The following is a 12,376-nucleotide window of genomic DNA, read 5'->3' as shown; positions in this document are numbered from 1 at the left end:
ATTTTTTTAATAATTACCTTTGGGCCATTTGATTATGGGCTGTCAAAATGAAGTCAGGGGCAGTGATGGCCCAGAATCAATTTTGTTTCTATAAAACGCTTGTGTTATTGACGTGGGCCTAAACTCTTGCGCTCAATCGCTATTGACAAAACCCACCGTACATAAAAGTCGATTTGGGCCCGCCAAACCGGTTTATAAGCCGGCCCAATGCAAAAACAAAACCATTTTGGCCCAAACTAGGTTGAGCCCCCTCTGGCTTGATACCAGTTGGTGATTTGAAGGAAAATATCGGTTTAAAACAAGCCCTATTCAGTTTTTCTAAAGCGGTTTACTAACAGGTTTTTTTTTGGGCCCCTGAACCGGTTTAGAAGATCCTATTCGATTCGTATAAGGTTGGGTTTTTAGTCAATAATTGATTGGTAACCGAACCATTTTTGTCAAACCGATTTGGGCCTTCAATAAAAAAAATGATTTGGTTTGGGCCCCGAATCGGTTTGGGTCTAAAACCAGTTTTTGTACATATAGTTGGACACTTGGAACTTTATTTTTTTAAAAGGGGTGTTGTTAAACGTACGCCTACTCTCACAAATCATAAGGGAGACCCACCATTAGTTTGTTTCTCATTTCATATGGAAGGGGATACGTTCACTAGAGAGGGAGATAAATTTAACCCGGCCTTTTTAAAGTTATTTTTTTTTTTTTTTTTGAACTTCAACGTTTCATTATTTTCAATCTAAATCCTATTTTTAGGCGCAGCTTGCATAAACCAACGATGAATTCGACAACGTCTGGAGACATTTGGTTGAATTGTTGCAAGTATTCGTTTATTCTTTTACCAATGACTAAGTGATCTAGCCGTATGGTGAGTGCCCCACACAAAAGTGGGGTGGGTTTAAATCCTTGTATGTGCATGTTAATAGGTGGTTTATGTGTGAAAAATATAAAAATTAGTGTTCGTAAAATTTGATTGCCCTTTTTTTTAATTTACAAGCAAAATTATTATAATTGATTGCAATGACATATTTATAGTTGAACATAAATGTTAACAGAATATCATCCTGTGATTATGGGCTACGAAACATAGACGCTTCATCACATTCAATTGCCTCTAAATGCAGTTGCATGGTGAACTTTGAAATATGGCCATGTGACCATGACCCACTTCATTTATTAAGTTGTTCATGCAATTATGTTACGTGATAATTCTTTACATCGCCACAATGCCACGTTGCATGTATGTCCTTTACATTTTCTATGTTTATTAGTTACCTCTAAGTAATAGGTAATTGTTTGAGTAGTTTGTTCAGTTATTTAAGTAATAGGCAATAGCTATAAATATCATTTGTATGCTTATGGTTAGATTATGAATGAATAATATGGTTTAGTCCGAATTCTCTCTAAATATTCTATCAAGCTACTTATCTTATTTCTTTGGGTCATTTGGTAACGATTCGATTCGTATCAGATTGTCACCTAAAGACAGTCTTCTCATTTTAAATGTCGACTATCATACTTGAATATATTTGGTAGATTTGTCCAATTGTCTGGCCGTAAGGACGTTCAAGGATGTGCAAGAGTAGTGCCCCACAAAAACAAAAACAACTATATTTGGTATGTTCAATTGAATAAATAAAGGTATTGACAATCACACTTCAACAATTTGTTCTTAGAAAATAGAAGTGTTCAATAAACTGATGTTACGTGCTAACATCATGTTGTCGTGCTAAGCTTGAGCTTGACTCATGATCCGCTTATTTGTAGACATATTGTAGGATCTTGCCATGCTTTATTTTATGAACCTTATGGTCTGAACACTCAAAGCTTCCGAGTTTTAAGGCCACTCTTGAGTCTTTCTTTTTTCTTTTTTTTTTACCCCATTGATACTCTCGGTGATATTTACTACGATTGTTTTGTTCTAAAAGTCCCCAATTATCAACTTTTAACTATTTTGCCATTTTGGTCAATGGCCATCATAAGCATATAATAAAATAAAAGAGAATAGATTTTTACTCTCTCAACTACAAATTTTATATAGGGATATTGGATTTAAACAACCACAACTTTCACCAATAGGCCGATATCATTCTCAACTTTCGATTTGTACTACATGACTCCCAACTTTCAACTTATTGGCCGATAACACTCCCAAACTAACTGAAACCTAACCCAATTAATTTTTTATTAATGTAGCACTTGTGCGATGACGTGGACTTTTTTTGATGCCGTGGCAACTGACTTGGTTTTTTTGATGATGTGGCATCTGACTTGGTTTGTTATGACATGGCAGCTGACATTGCATTGGTATGTTGATGTGGCAATTGATGTCAACAAACTGAGTTAGTGTTGGTTAGTTTGGGAGTGCTATCTGCTAATAAGTTAAAAGTTGGGTGTGCTACAAATCGAAAGTTGAAAATGCTATTGACCAATTGATGAAAGTTGAGTTTATTTAAATCCAATATTCCTTTTATATAAGTGTGTCATCGTCGTGTCCAATAGACCGATAACTGGTTTGCTCTATCAGTTTTTCAAAGGTATGTGATGAAACAATGGTTAACCGGGCAGGGTTAACTCACTGGTCTGGTCAAGAAGGGTTAATCCCTTCCTCTCGAGGATCGCTGGTTGGATCACCGGTGGGTTGATCTCCTGCACAAGGAAACAAACCGTGACTCGTAACAAGGAGGATGGGATGGGGGGTGCTCCTTGTTACCACTCTCCGGCGTGAGAATCAGTAATTTGCTTGGGAAGCAAAGTAAGATAGTAGTAGTAGTGCGAGAGTTGTGAAGAGATACCTCAAACCTGGTTTGGGGTTGGTATTTATAGCCGAGGAGTGAAGGAGGAGGTGGATGGATAGACTGACGGCATGCTACACCTTTGCAGGTGTGTCAGACATGTCGGCCGGGGAGACGACGCCACGTCAGTCTGTCGCTTATGTAGACCTGACAGGTGACTGCCATTGGTTCCACTTGCACTGTGGTGTCAGTCCCACTTGTTTGAGCGTATAGGATGCGGTGCGAGCCGCATCGCTGCTTGCGGTAACATCTGATGTTATCGCGTCTCTTGCTTGTGATCAAGAAATACGCGAGATGCGGTGCTGGCCGCATCGTCGCCTGTGGTGACTGTTGCTGTTATCCAGCTTCCTTGTATTGATAGAAGTGTTCACTGGATGCGGTGCGAGGCCGCATCGCTGTGAATACTTCCGTTTTCATACATCAGATGTGATGCTATGTCGCATCACTCTACCGTTCTCATGTTCCAGGTAAGTCCTCCTTCATCACTAGATGGATTGGATTCAACCCTTGTGTCGACGCGTTCTCGCATGGGCACAAGTAGGTTGTTGGCTGGTGGGGTTTTTGATAAGGGTAATGGTCACTCGCGGTCGATGCTGACGCGAGATCTGGGACCATACCCCTTCAGTATGCCTATTTGTTGGTTCAACCACCTATACTTTATTTGTTGTACACAAATAAGCGTTTTATATCAGATTCATATCATTATATCGAATATATCTCTCTCTTCTAAATGACATTAATTAAACATAAACAATAAAAGACAAGTCGCCACAGCCTGAGTCGATTCACATTGAAGTGGCAAGGCAAGATCAACGACGGTTGACCACGACGAAGGACCAAGCAACGCAGTCTTCAATTTTGGCAACTCAACTTTGTTGCTTCTTAACTTAGTTTGTGCCTTGTGGGTCCACACAACCCCATGAGTGATTATATTAAAAATTCATAATTTTATAATAATTTACTCATATAATTTTAGTTGACTGAGTAAAATTCCTTTTATATGTATAAAGTAAATAACACATGGCCTAATTGTACGAAGTTTACTTTTGTGACCGAAAATGTATTTAAAAGAGCAATAATCAAGAACTAGATGGGGTCATTGATCTAAATATATCCTAACAATAATCAATCTTGGTACTTATCAGGTTACTAGTTTATAGGCTACACCACGTTTGGTAGCCGTGGTTTCATACATTTGAATTCTTTGCATTAATTTTCTTAATCTAGAAATCAAGAGCGATATGTAAGTTTTGTTTTGGAATCGTACCATAAATCAGATTAAAGGTCGACCTTATACGTAGGTTATAAAGTATAAACACAACAAAAAAAGTTAACTTTGCATGAGAGAGTATAACTGTTTAGTGATTATAAATATCGGCAGTTAGACAATTATATATGTAGGAACACCCGCTTCTCTAAATTGCCACTGCTAATTAATTTGTCAATGATGCTCACTTGCAACTGATGCATAGTTACAATTGAGCGTCAAGGTGCCATTTATAAAACATTGTAACTTTTCATGAGAGAGTATAGTTGTTTAGTGGGTTATAAACGCCGATAGTTGGATAGTTATATATGTGGGAAGACCCACTTCTCTAAATGCATAGTTGCAACTGATGCGTTGTTACAATTGAGCGTCAAGTTGCTATTTAAAAAAACTTTGTAACTTTTCATGAAAGAATAAAACTATTAGGTGGTTATAAACGTCGATAGTTCGCCAATTTTATATGCGAGAACAGCCACTTCTCTAACCTACCACTGCTAATTAGTTTGTCACTGATGCACAGTTACAACTATGGGGGCTTCATCCCCTAGAATCATCATGTTATTAGTGATAGATAGGGATGGCAATCAAACTTAAAACCTAATACATTTGGGACGGCTTGGGGTCAGGTATGGTAGCAAGTTTGGGACTAGTTTTTTTTTTTTTTTTCTTTTTTTGCAGGTTTGGAACGGGGGTTGGATTTGGTGATATGCCTGCTTACCGGATAAAATGTACTCGTTTACCCGATTGTATACTTGATATAATTTCTTTTTTTAAATACGTGTGTATCAGTTATTGGCATAGACTATTTTTGTCATCTATGCATTTAAGTATTTATTTCGTATACTGATTATTGGTATATACTATTTTTGTCATCTAATTATTTTAAATTAACGAGTTTACCCGAAATCCGCATGTATACTCGATACCCAACAAGTAATTACCCGGTGGGTTTTGGGACAAGCTTATCTAATCGGGTTTGTGATTAGAATTACCTAAATATGTCCCAAGCCTACCCCATTGTCATCCCTAATGCTAGAAATGAGCATAAGCTTATACAAGTATATACTTTACACCTCTGCATTTGTAATAATGTTTATGCTATATTACTTATGGATTTAAGTAAATCCAGCTAAACTAAAGCAATCTTGATAATACGAAAATCACCGAGAGTGTTCTCGTTAATAGATTTTGGATCAAGGATTATGAGGTTCAACTAAGATTTTAATGTCATACGACATGTGTTGCAACATGAACAAATTATAAGAAATAAAAAAAGTGCATTTTTGTTAATGAAACAAACTCATGTTAGGCATATAGTATAGCGGCGATTATACTTAGTATACCTATGTCTAACTAATAATAAATCAAACTTATTAACCATTAAATTGATATTCAAGGGTAAATCAATTATTAAAAGAAATTTATAGTTAAAAGAAGTTAGATAACGATTATTGTTATATAGAATACAAAAGGTAGCCATGATGAATTCACACTAAAGAGTAAGACTAAGAAAACTTTGAACTATCACCAAAATAATCCAACCCTTGCATAAACTTCGAAGTAATAGTATTGTAAATGCCCACCCACCCTATCTTTAAAAATAAGAAAAACATCGATGAGCTCACCCATGACCATGATGGCATGATTGCAACTAAAACACTTCGGAGACGAAAAGGAATCAAAGACCATGGGTGCACCAACATCCGATTACTTGGACCCACACATATTTCTGGTTTCCAATATTTTAGTGTATACAAGAGTTGGTGAAGTGTTGACGTTTTGGCCTGTGTCGGGGTCACTATCTCACCAACTTCCCTACGCCCACCCGGTACAACTTTCCTTCTTATCTCTTAACATTTTTTTACAGCTAACCACTATTTCTACACCACTAAAATCTTATTTTCACATCCCGTATAGCAAATTTTTGCATAAAAAAAGTCGGTGAATGTTTTATTCGTCTCCATGTATACGGGCGTATTATACGATCTGTATAGAATGTTATACGACCCAAACTCATATAATGTCATACGACTTATATAGAATGTTATATGACCTGATATTTTCTCCATCTATACGAGCCGTATAACATTATACGACCCAATATTTGTCATGTTAGATTATTCTATACGGCCGTATAACGTTATACGGCCCGTATACAGGGTGTGAAATTAAGATTTTAGGGTGTGACTTTATTAGCAACTTTTTTATTTACGCAAAATTAATTGTTATGATTTTTGTTTGTTTTCTTTTTTTTTTATATTATAGAATTGCTTTGTGTTTTAGGTTTTATAATAACTATCAAAAGTATTTATACAAACTTGTATGCCAAGTATTGGAGAAATTTAAGTTACAATTCAAATTATTTTTATTGATAGAATGTGTTTACTTAATGTAGAATATTATCAAAATAAACTAGAAAATCAACATCTATCATGCATAATTTTCTGATGTGATGTTTGTTTTTCATGAAGCGAAACCTTTTATCAAACATTATCTTGTATTCAGATACATTTATTGAATAAAAAAAGGAATAAATAAACAAAAGCAAAAAGAGAAAAGAACACAGATCATCACACCTCACTAATCATCATTTAGGTGTTTGTTTGTTTTTTAAGAGGTAAAATGTTTGTAATTAGCGGATCACATCTGCAGACATCTATAGAATAAGATGTGAATCAAATCTCCGCAGTCTACAAGAAGAAAACTGTTTGTTTTTTAATGTATGTAGAGTTTTAAAATAAACTGGTGGTGGTGTACAACCGGTGGTGGTGGTGCTGGACGGTTGTGCTGGGCGGTGATAGTGGTAACGGTGGTGGTGGTGGTGGTGGTGATGGACGGTGGTGGGCGTTGGGTGGTGGACGGTGGTGGGTGGTGGGTGGTGGATGGTGGGTGGTGGGTGGTGGATGGTGGTGGTGGTGGTGGTGATGGACGATGGTGGATGGTGGTAGTGTGTGGTGGTGTTTAACCCTCTGCAGACATTAGAAGATCTTAGAAGTAGTTAGGTCAAGTCTGCACCAAGAAGAGCTCGTGCAGACGTATTTTAATGAAACATCTTCGGAAAAACAAACAGTCTGCGCGTGGCAATGTCTGCGCGTCGTCTGCGCCACACACACAGAAGAACCTACACATAGCTTTTCTGAAAAAACCAACAACACCTTACTCTTAAATAAAAATTTAATGCGTTAAAAATATATTATATTTTAATGTTAAAAGATAATTAATAATATTATATACATTATACATAATCTATCATCCACCTAAGGCTAAAGGGTTTGAGGATCATGGTTGGAATATGATTTGTCATCTATGATCATAAATGAAAGGCTATACCATCCCCTTGCCTTATCCAACATGGTTTGCATGGATTAAACCATGACTACCATGGTCCTGCTTTCCATTTTCAAGAAATCCTTTCATTTTTCTTTAGATAAAGCTAAATTAAAATAAATAAGAGGATAGTGGTTTGGGTCATGACCACAGCCTTAGGATAGTAGATTAAAGGTGGGTGACATGGCACTGACGTGGTGGGTCGTGATAGTCATGAGGATCATGAACACATAGCCTAATATATGTAAAAAGAATGGGAGCCATTGTCTAATTGTTGAGAGAGCCGGAAAGGGGTGTGTGATGGATTGGCCGATTGCCACAATGGCCCACTGCGCCAAATCCTATCTACGCCACGCAACCCCCACACAATTCGAGAAAAAAGCTCAGATTCCTAAAAATTTGAACTGATTTGAGTTTAAACGAGCTCGAACTTAAAAATAAACTTGTGTAATAAATAAGTCCAAGCTCGAGTTTCACTTATTGAGTTTGAGCTAGCTTGCAAATTAAATATATATGATTGTTGTTCTTAATTATTTTTATACATAAAACTATAATTAATATATATATATATAGGCTAATTATAATGAGAAAACTCAGTCCAGTTGACTAAACCCTGAAAACTCTAATATGTGGCTAGGATTGATCCACGTTTAAACTATTATTTGAAGAATGAGGGGCATGATAGTAATTTTGCATGTCTCACTTTTGACATGTATAGATGGCGATGGTGATGTCTGCACACGCAGACTTCTTTCATTTGTATCATACCCACCTTTTCATCTTGTCATGCTTTTAATAAATGCATGTACTTGGAGGAGACTTTCTTCTTCTCTATTTTCTTAATATCACAACTTTCTTCATCTCTCTTTTCTTCTCATCAGTTTCTTTCTCTTCATTTACTCACCATTTACTCATCATTGATGAGAACTTGCATTTAACATGGCTGATTTGAACAACCAACAACATCTAACTGTTGTCGGCGGTACGGAGGTAGCTAACCTCAATGATGATCCCGGTTCACCATTAAATGTTGTCCCACATAATCTTTCACTTCATTTTGCATTTAATGAAGATGAAGATGCTTTGGTTGAGGGTAGAGTTTCTCCAGATCCTGAACCTATTTCTTCAGCGATTACACGTGAGTGATTTTTTTTTCTGTTTCATTAGATGTACAGCTTTAAATGCTTGTGTAGATATTCGTTCGATTCATGTTGGTTCCTTTTTTTTTTCTGTTGTGTAAAATAAGGATTTATTTGTTTAGTTGTACATTGGATTCTTGTTGCTTAACTTTTTTTTTTATGTGTAGCCTCAACTCTGAATCAAAATGGACTAGATGATGATGAAGATGGTGTTCAAGATTGTACTTTTACTCAGTTGTTATCAACAGGTCATTGTTTTTATCTATAGTTTAATTGTTGTTTGTAGTTTATTATTATTATTATTATTATTATTTTTATTATTATTGTTATTATTATTATTATTATTATTAAGCAGATGATGTTTTGGGTAGTTTGGTTGAAAATGTGGTATTTTTTTTTCCAAGGCAAAAAACAAGTGTAACCATTTTTTTTAAGAAACAAGCTTTTAGAAAACATGTCGTTAGACTTGTATTAAGTTTTTATATGTTTTTGGAAACCAAGGTATTGAACTTGGTACTATGGTTAGGTTATATATGATAGTATGTATTGAAAAGGTGACACTATGGCATACCATAATAATAATTTAGCAAGTATACGTTAACAAAGTATGACATATGGTCACCATTAAAAAAATGCAATAGCATCTACACTTTTTGGCGTCATCAATAAAATGTACTTCCACGTTTTATTTGAATTTTTTTTGGAAAAGGTGTTAATGTTGTATTTTTGGAAACTATAGTATCAGTTTGTTATGTTTTCATGTTACAAGTAAATTTGTGTTTTAACCTATACGTGCTATGATTTATTTAATCAATACACTTTTTCTAGGTGTTCATGCGGACGAGGAATTTTATGTTCACCACACACCCAATGGGACTAGAATGTGGTGTCCTAATGTTCCTATTGTTTTAAAGCCTGTTGTTGGTTCTGTTTATGAAACGTGGAAGGATGTGTTCAGTATGTACAAGGATTATGCTGTGTATTCTGGGTTTTCTATTCGTAAGGGGCAAACCAAGAGATGGAAGGGGGTTGTCACTCACCAGTACATAAGGTGTACTAAATATTCAAAACCACAGATTAAGCGTAAAACTGATACTTTGGAGCATTCAAGCTTGACTATTAGGCAAAGTAATTTCACAGTGACAGATTGCAAGGCTAGTATACTGGTTAAGTTTTGTGAGGGCAGCTCTACGTGCACAGTGGTAGGGTTCAATGAGCACCATAATCATCCGTTTGTTGAGCGTTTCAATCGTGACCTAAGTAGGACTTCAAGGAAACTACCATTTGCATCCAAACAGTTTATCCATAACATGAGTTTGAACAGAATTGGTCCGATTGTTTCTCACAGAGTTTTAGTGTCCCTGATGGGTGGACATCACAATGTACGTGGCACGCCAACTGATTTTAAGAACTGGAGCCAGTCGGTTAGGCTTTATATTGGCGATCGTGATGCGCAACTTGTTATAGATCGTCTCAAAGAAAGATCCGAGAGCTTACCAGACTTTTACTATGAGTTTGTTGTTGAGAAAGGGCAATTGAGATCGATTTTTTGGGCAGACGAAATTTCCAAGATAAACTACGAGGTGTTTGGGGATGTGTTAGCTTTTGATGCGACTTATCACACTAACAAGTAAGGTTTTTGATAGTTGCACTTTTTTTCCCTTTAACATACTATTTAACTTTTGTTTTTTTTTTCTTTGTCGCACAGGTACAACATGATTTTTGTTCCTTTCACAGGCGTTGATAATCATAAACAATGTGTGACATTCGGTGCTGGCTTGTTATTCAACGAAACCACTGAGTCTTACAAGTGGTTACTTGAATCATTTCTCAAGGCACACAAGAAGCAACCAAAGCTAGTTTTGACGGACCAGGATCCTTCAATGAAAGCTGCCATTTCAGAGGTTTTCACAGACTCTCGGCACCGCCTTTGCATGTGGCATATTATGAAGAAACTTCCCACCAAGGTTTTTATTAATTTATGAATTTATTTTTGAGAAGTTTTTTTTGTTTCAATTATTTTAACAGTTTTTGTGTTTTCATTTGTATAGATTGCTGGAGACTTGTTACAAAACTCTGAGCTAAGAGCATTGATGCATCGTTTGGTGTGGAGTATTCACATGAAGCCATCTACATTTGAGACGCGGTGGCAACTTTTGATGGAGGAATATGGGTTACAAGATCACGACTGGTTGAAGGACATGTACTCAATTAGGGACCAATGGGTACCTGCCTACTTCCGTGACATCCCAATGTGTTGTTTGATGAAGACTACATCAAGATGTGAAAGCTCTAACTCAAGCTTCAAGGTCAACTCTTCTAGTGCTAACACACTAGTTCAGTTCATGCTATGTTACGAGACTAGGATAGACAATCAGCGTTACAGGCAACGCGTTGCAGAGTTTAAAACTTCATCTAGTGTATTCATGGACAGTACTGACCTAGCTATTGAGAAGCATGCCTTTGAGTTGTATACACATGCAATTTCTACGGAAGTAAGAAAAGAGATATACAAGGGGAAGCTGTTTTGTTACATAGTAAACACGGAGGATTGTGAGGAAGGTTGTGTTTACTATGTGAATCAATTGGACAAACGTAACAATGCAACCAACACATTTACGGTAATTTTGATGTATCTTTATAGTTGCATTTTTTGTTTTAAGTTATTCATTATGCTTTTTTTCATAGAAGCTTAATTATGTGTTTTGGTGTGTTTATAGGTTATACTTGAGTTGAGTAACCAGTCGGTTTCCTGTTCATGCAACAACTTCATCCGTATTGGATATTTGTGTAGGCACATTTTTTGTGTTTACCGGGTAAACAACATTGAAAGAATCCCGGCCCAGTATGTTGTTAAGCGTTGGTCTAGGGACGTGCTTCCTAAAAGTTTATTTTCTATTGAGAGTCGATATGGCGTTGACACTCGTCCACAAGCCGCTGCTAGAAGTCAGATCCTTGAGATCGTAACTGAATGTGTGGACGCATTAAGAAGCGATGTTGGAGGACTTTCCTCGTTCGCTGAGCAGATAAAGGAACTGAAATGCAAGTTACTAAATGGAGGACCAGTCGATGACGGAGCCAACAATGATAACTATGCTGCTGTTGAAGAATTGCTTGGTGTTTCTTTAGATGGGGACGTAACTCTCGACAACCCAGACGGGATCAGGAACAAAGGACGCGGCAAACGCCGGCGATTGTCTAGAGCACCTCAGGATGGAACGAGCAACTCTGCTGTCAAACCTCCCAAAACACCCAGGCTTTGCCGAACCTGTATGAAGTACGTGACTGGGCATGATTCAAGAAATTGCAAGAAAAAGAAGAAGAAGAATAAATCGGGTAACGAGGACGAGGACGAAGACTCAAGCTCTGCGAGCCAGGAGTCCACTTGATTTGGTATTTTTATGTTGATGTGTGTGATGTGCGTGTTTTGAAAACTTTTATGACGCCAGCTTTTTGGTCTCCATTTTAGTGGAGCGCAAGTAAACTTTGATCAACCCTTTTGGACATGCACATGTTTGCATGTGTAGATTATATGAAAGTCGATGCACATGCATATGTTTGCATGTTAGGATGTATGTGGTTTTGGTATGTCGTATGGTTTTTAAGTTTAATGACTATGTTTTAACTGATCAGTTGCATTATGAAATGATATCCCTAATGTTTTGTGTTAGAAGTAAACGTTGCATTGTTTGTTGAGATTAAGAAATGGGTGGTACTTAGCTGGATTTATCTTTTGTTAGTATGCTAATGATATTTTCGTTAGAATGTACCTGTTAATGCTATGTATTTTTTAGGTTTTTTTTTAATGTGTTACATTTTTTTCACCATTAGTATTTTTGTAGATTCTTTGCTGT

General features: G+C 36.7%; 1 protein-coding gene across 1 annotated transcript; it reads left to right on the top strand.

Moving 5' to 3' along the window:
• Window positions 1-8,322: 8,322 nt before the first annotated feature.
• LOC110876920 (protein FAR1-RELATED SEQUENCE 5) lies at window positions 8,323-11,911 on the top strand. Its single transcript, XM_022125078.2, has 6 exons — window positions 8,323-8,521; window positions 8,690-8,770; window positions 9,351-10,152; window positions 10,231-10,489; window positions 10,574-11,143; window positions 11,243-11,911. The coding sequence occupies exons 1-6, from the start codon at window positions 8,323-8,325 to the stop codon at window positions 11,909-11,911; spliced, it is 2,580 nt and encodes an 859-aa protein (XP_021980770.1).
• Window positions 11,912-12,376: the final 465 nt, after the last annotated feature.

The sequence above is a fragment of the Helianthus annuus genome, chromosome 9, assembly GCF_002127325.2.
Source record: "Helianthus annuus cultivar XRQ/B chromosome 9, HanXRQr2.0-SUNRISE, whole genome shotgun sequence".
Classification (NCBI taxonomy): Eukaryota; Viridiplantae; Streptophyta; class Magnoliopsida; order Asterales; family Asteraceae; genus Helianthus; species Helianthus annuus.
This window is presented reverse-complemented; position numbering and strand designations above follow the sequence as displayed.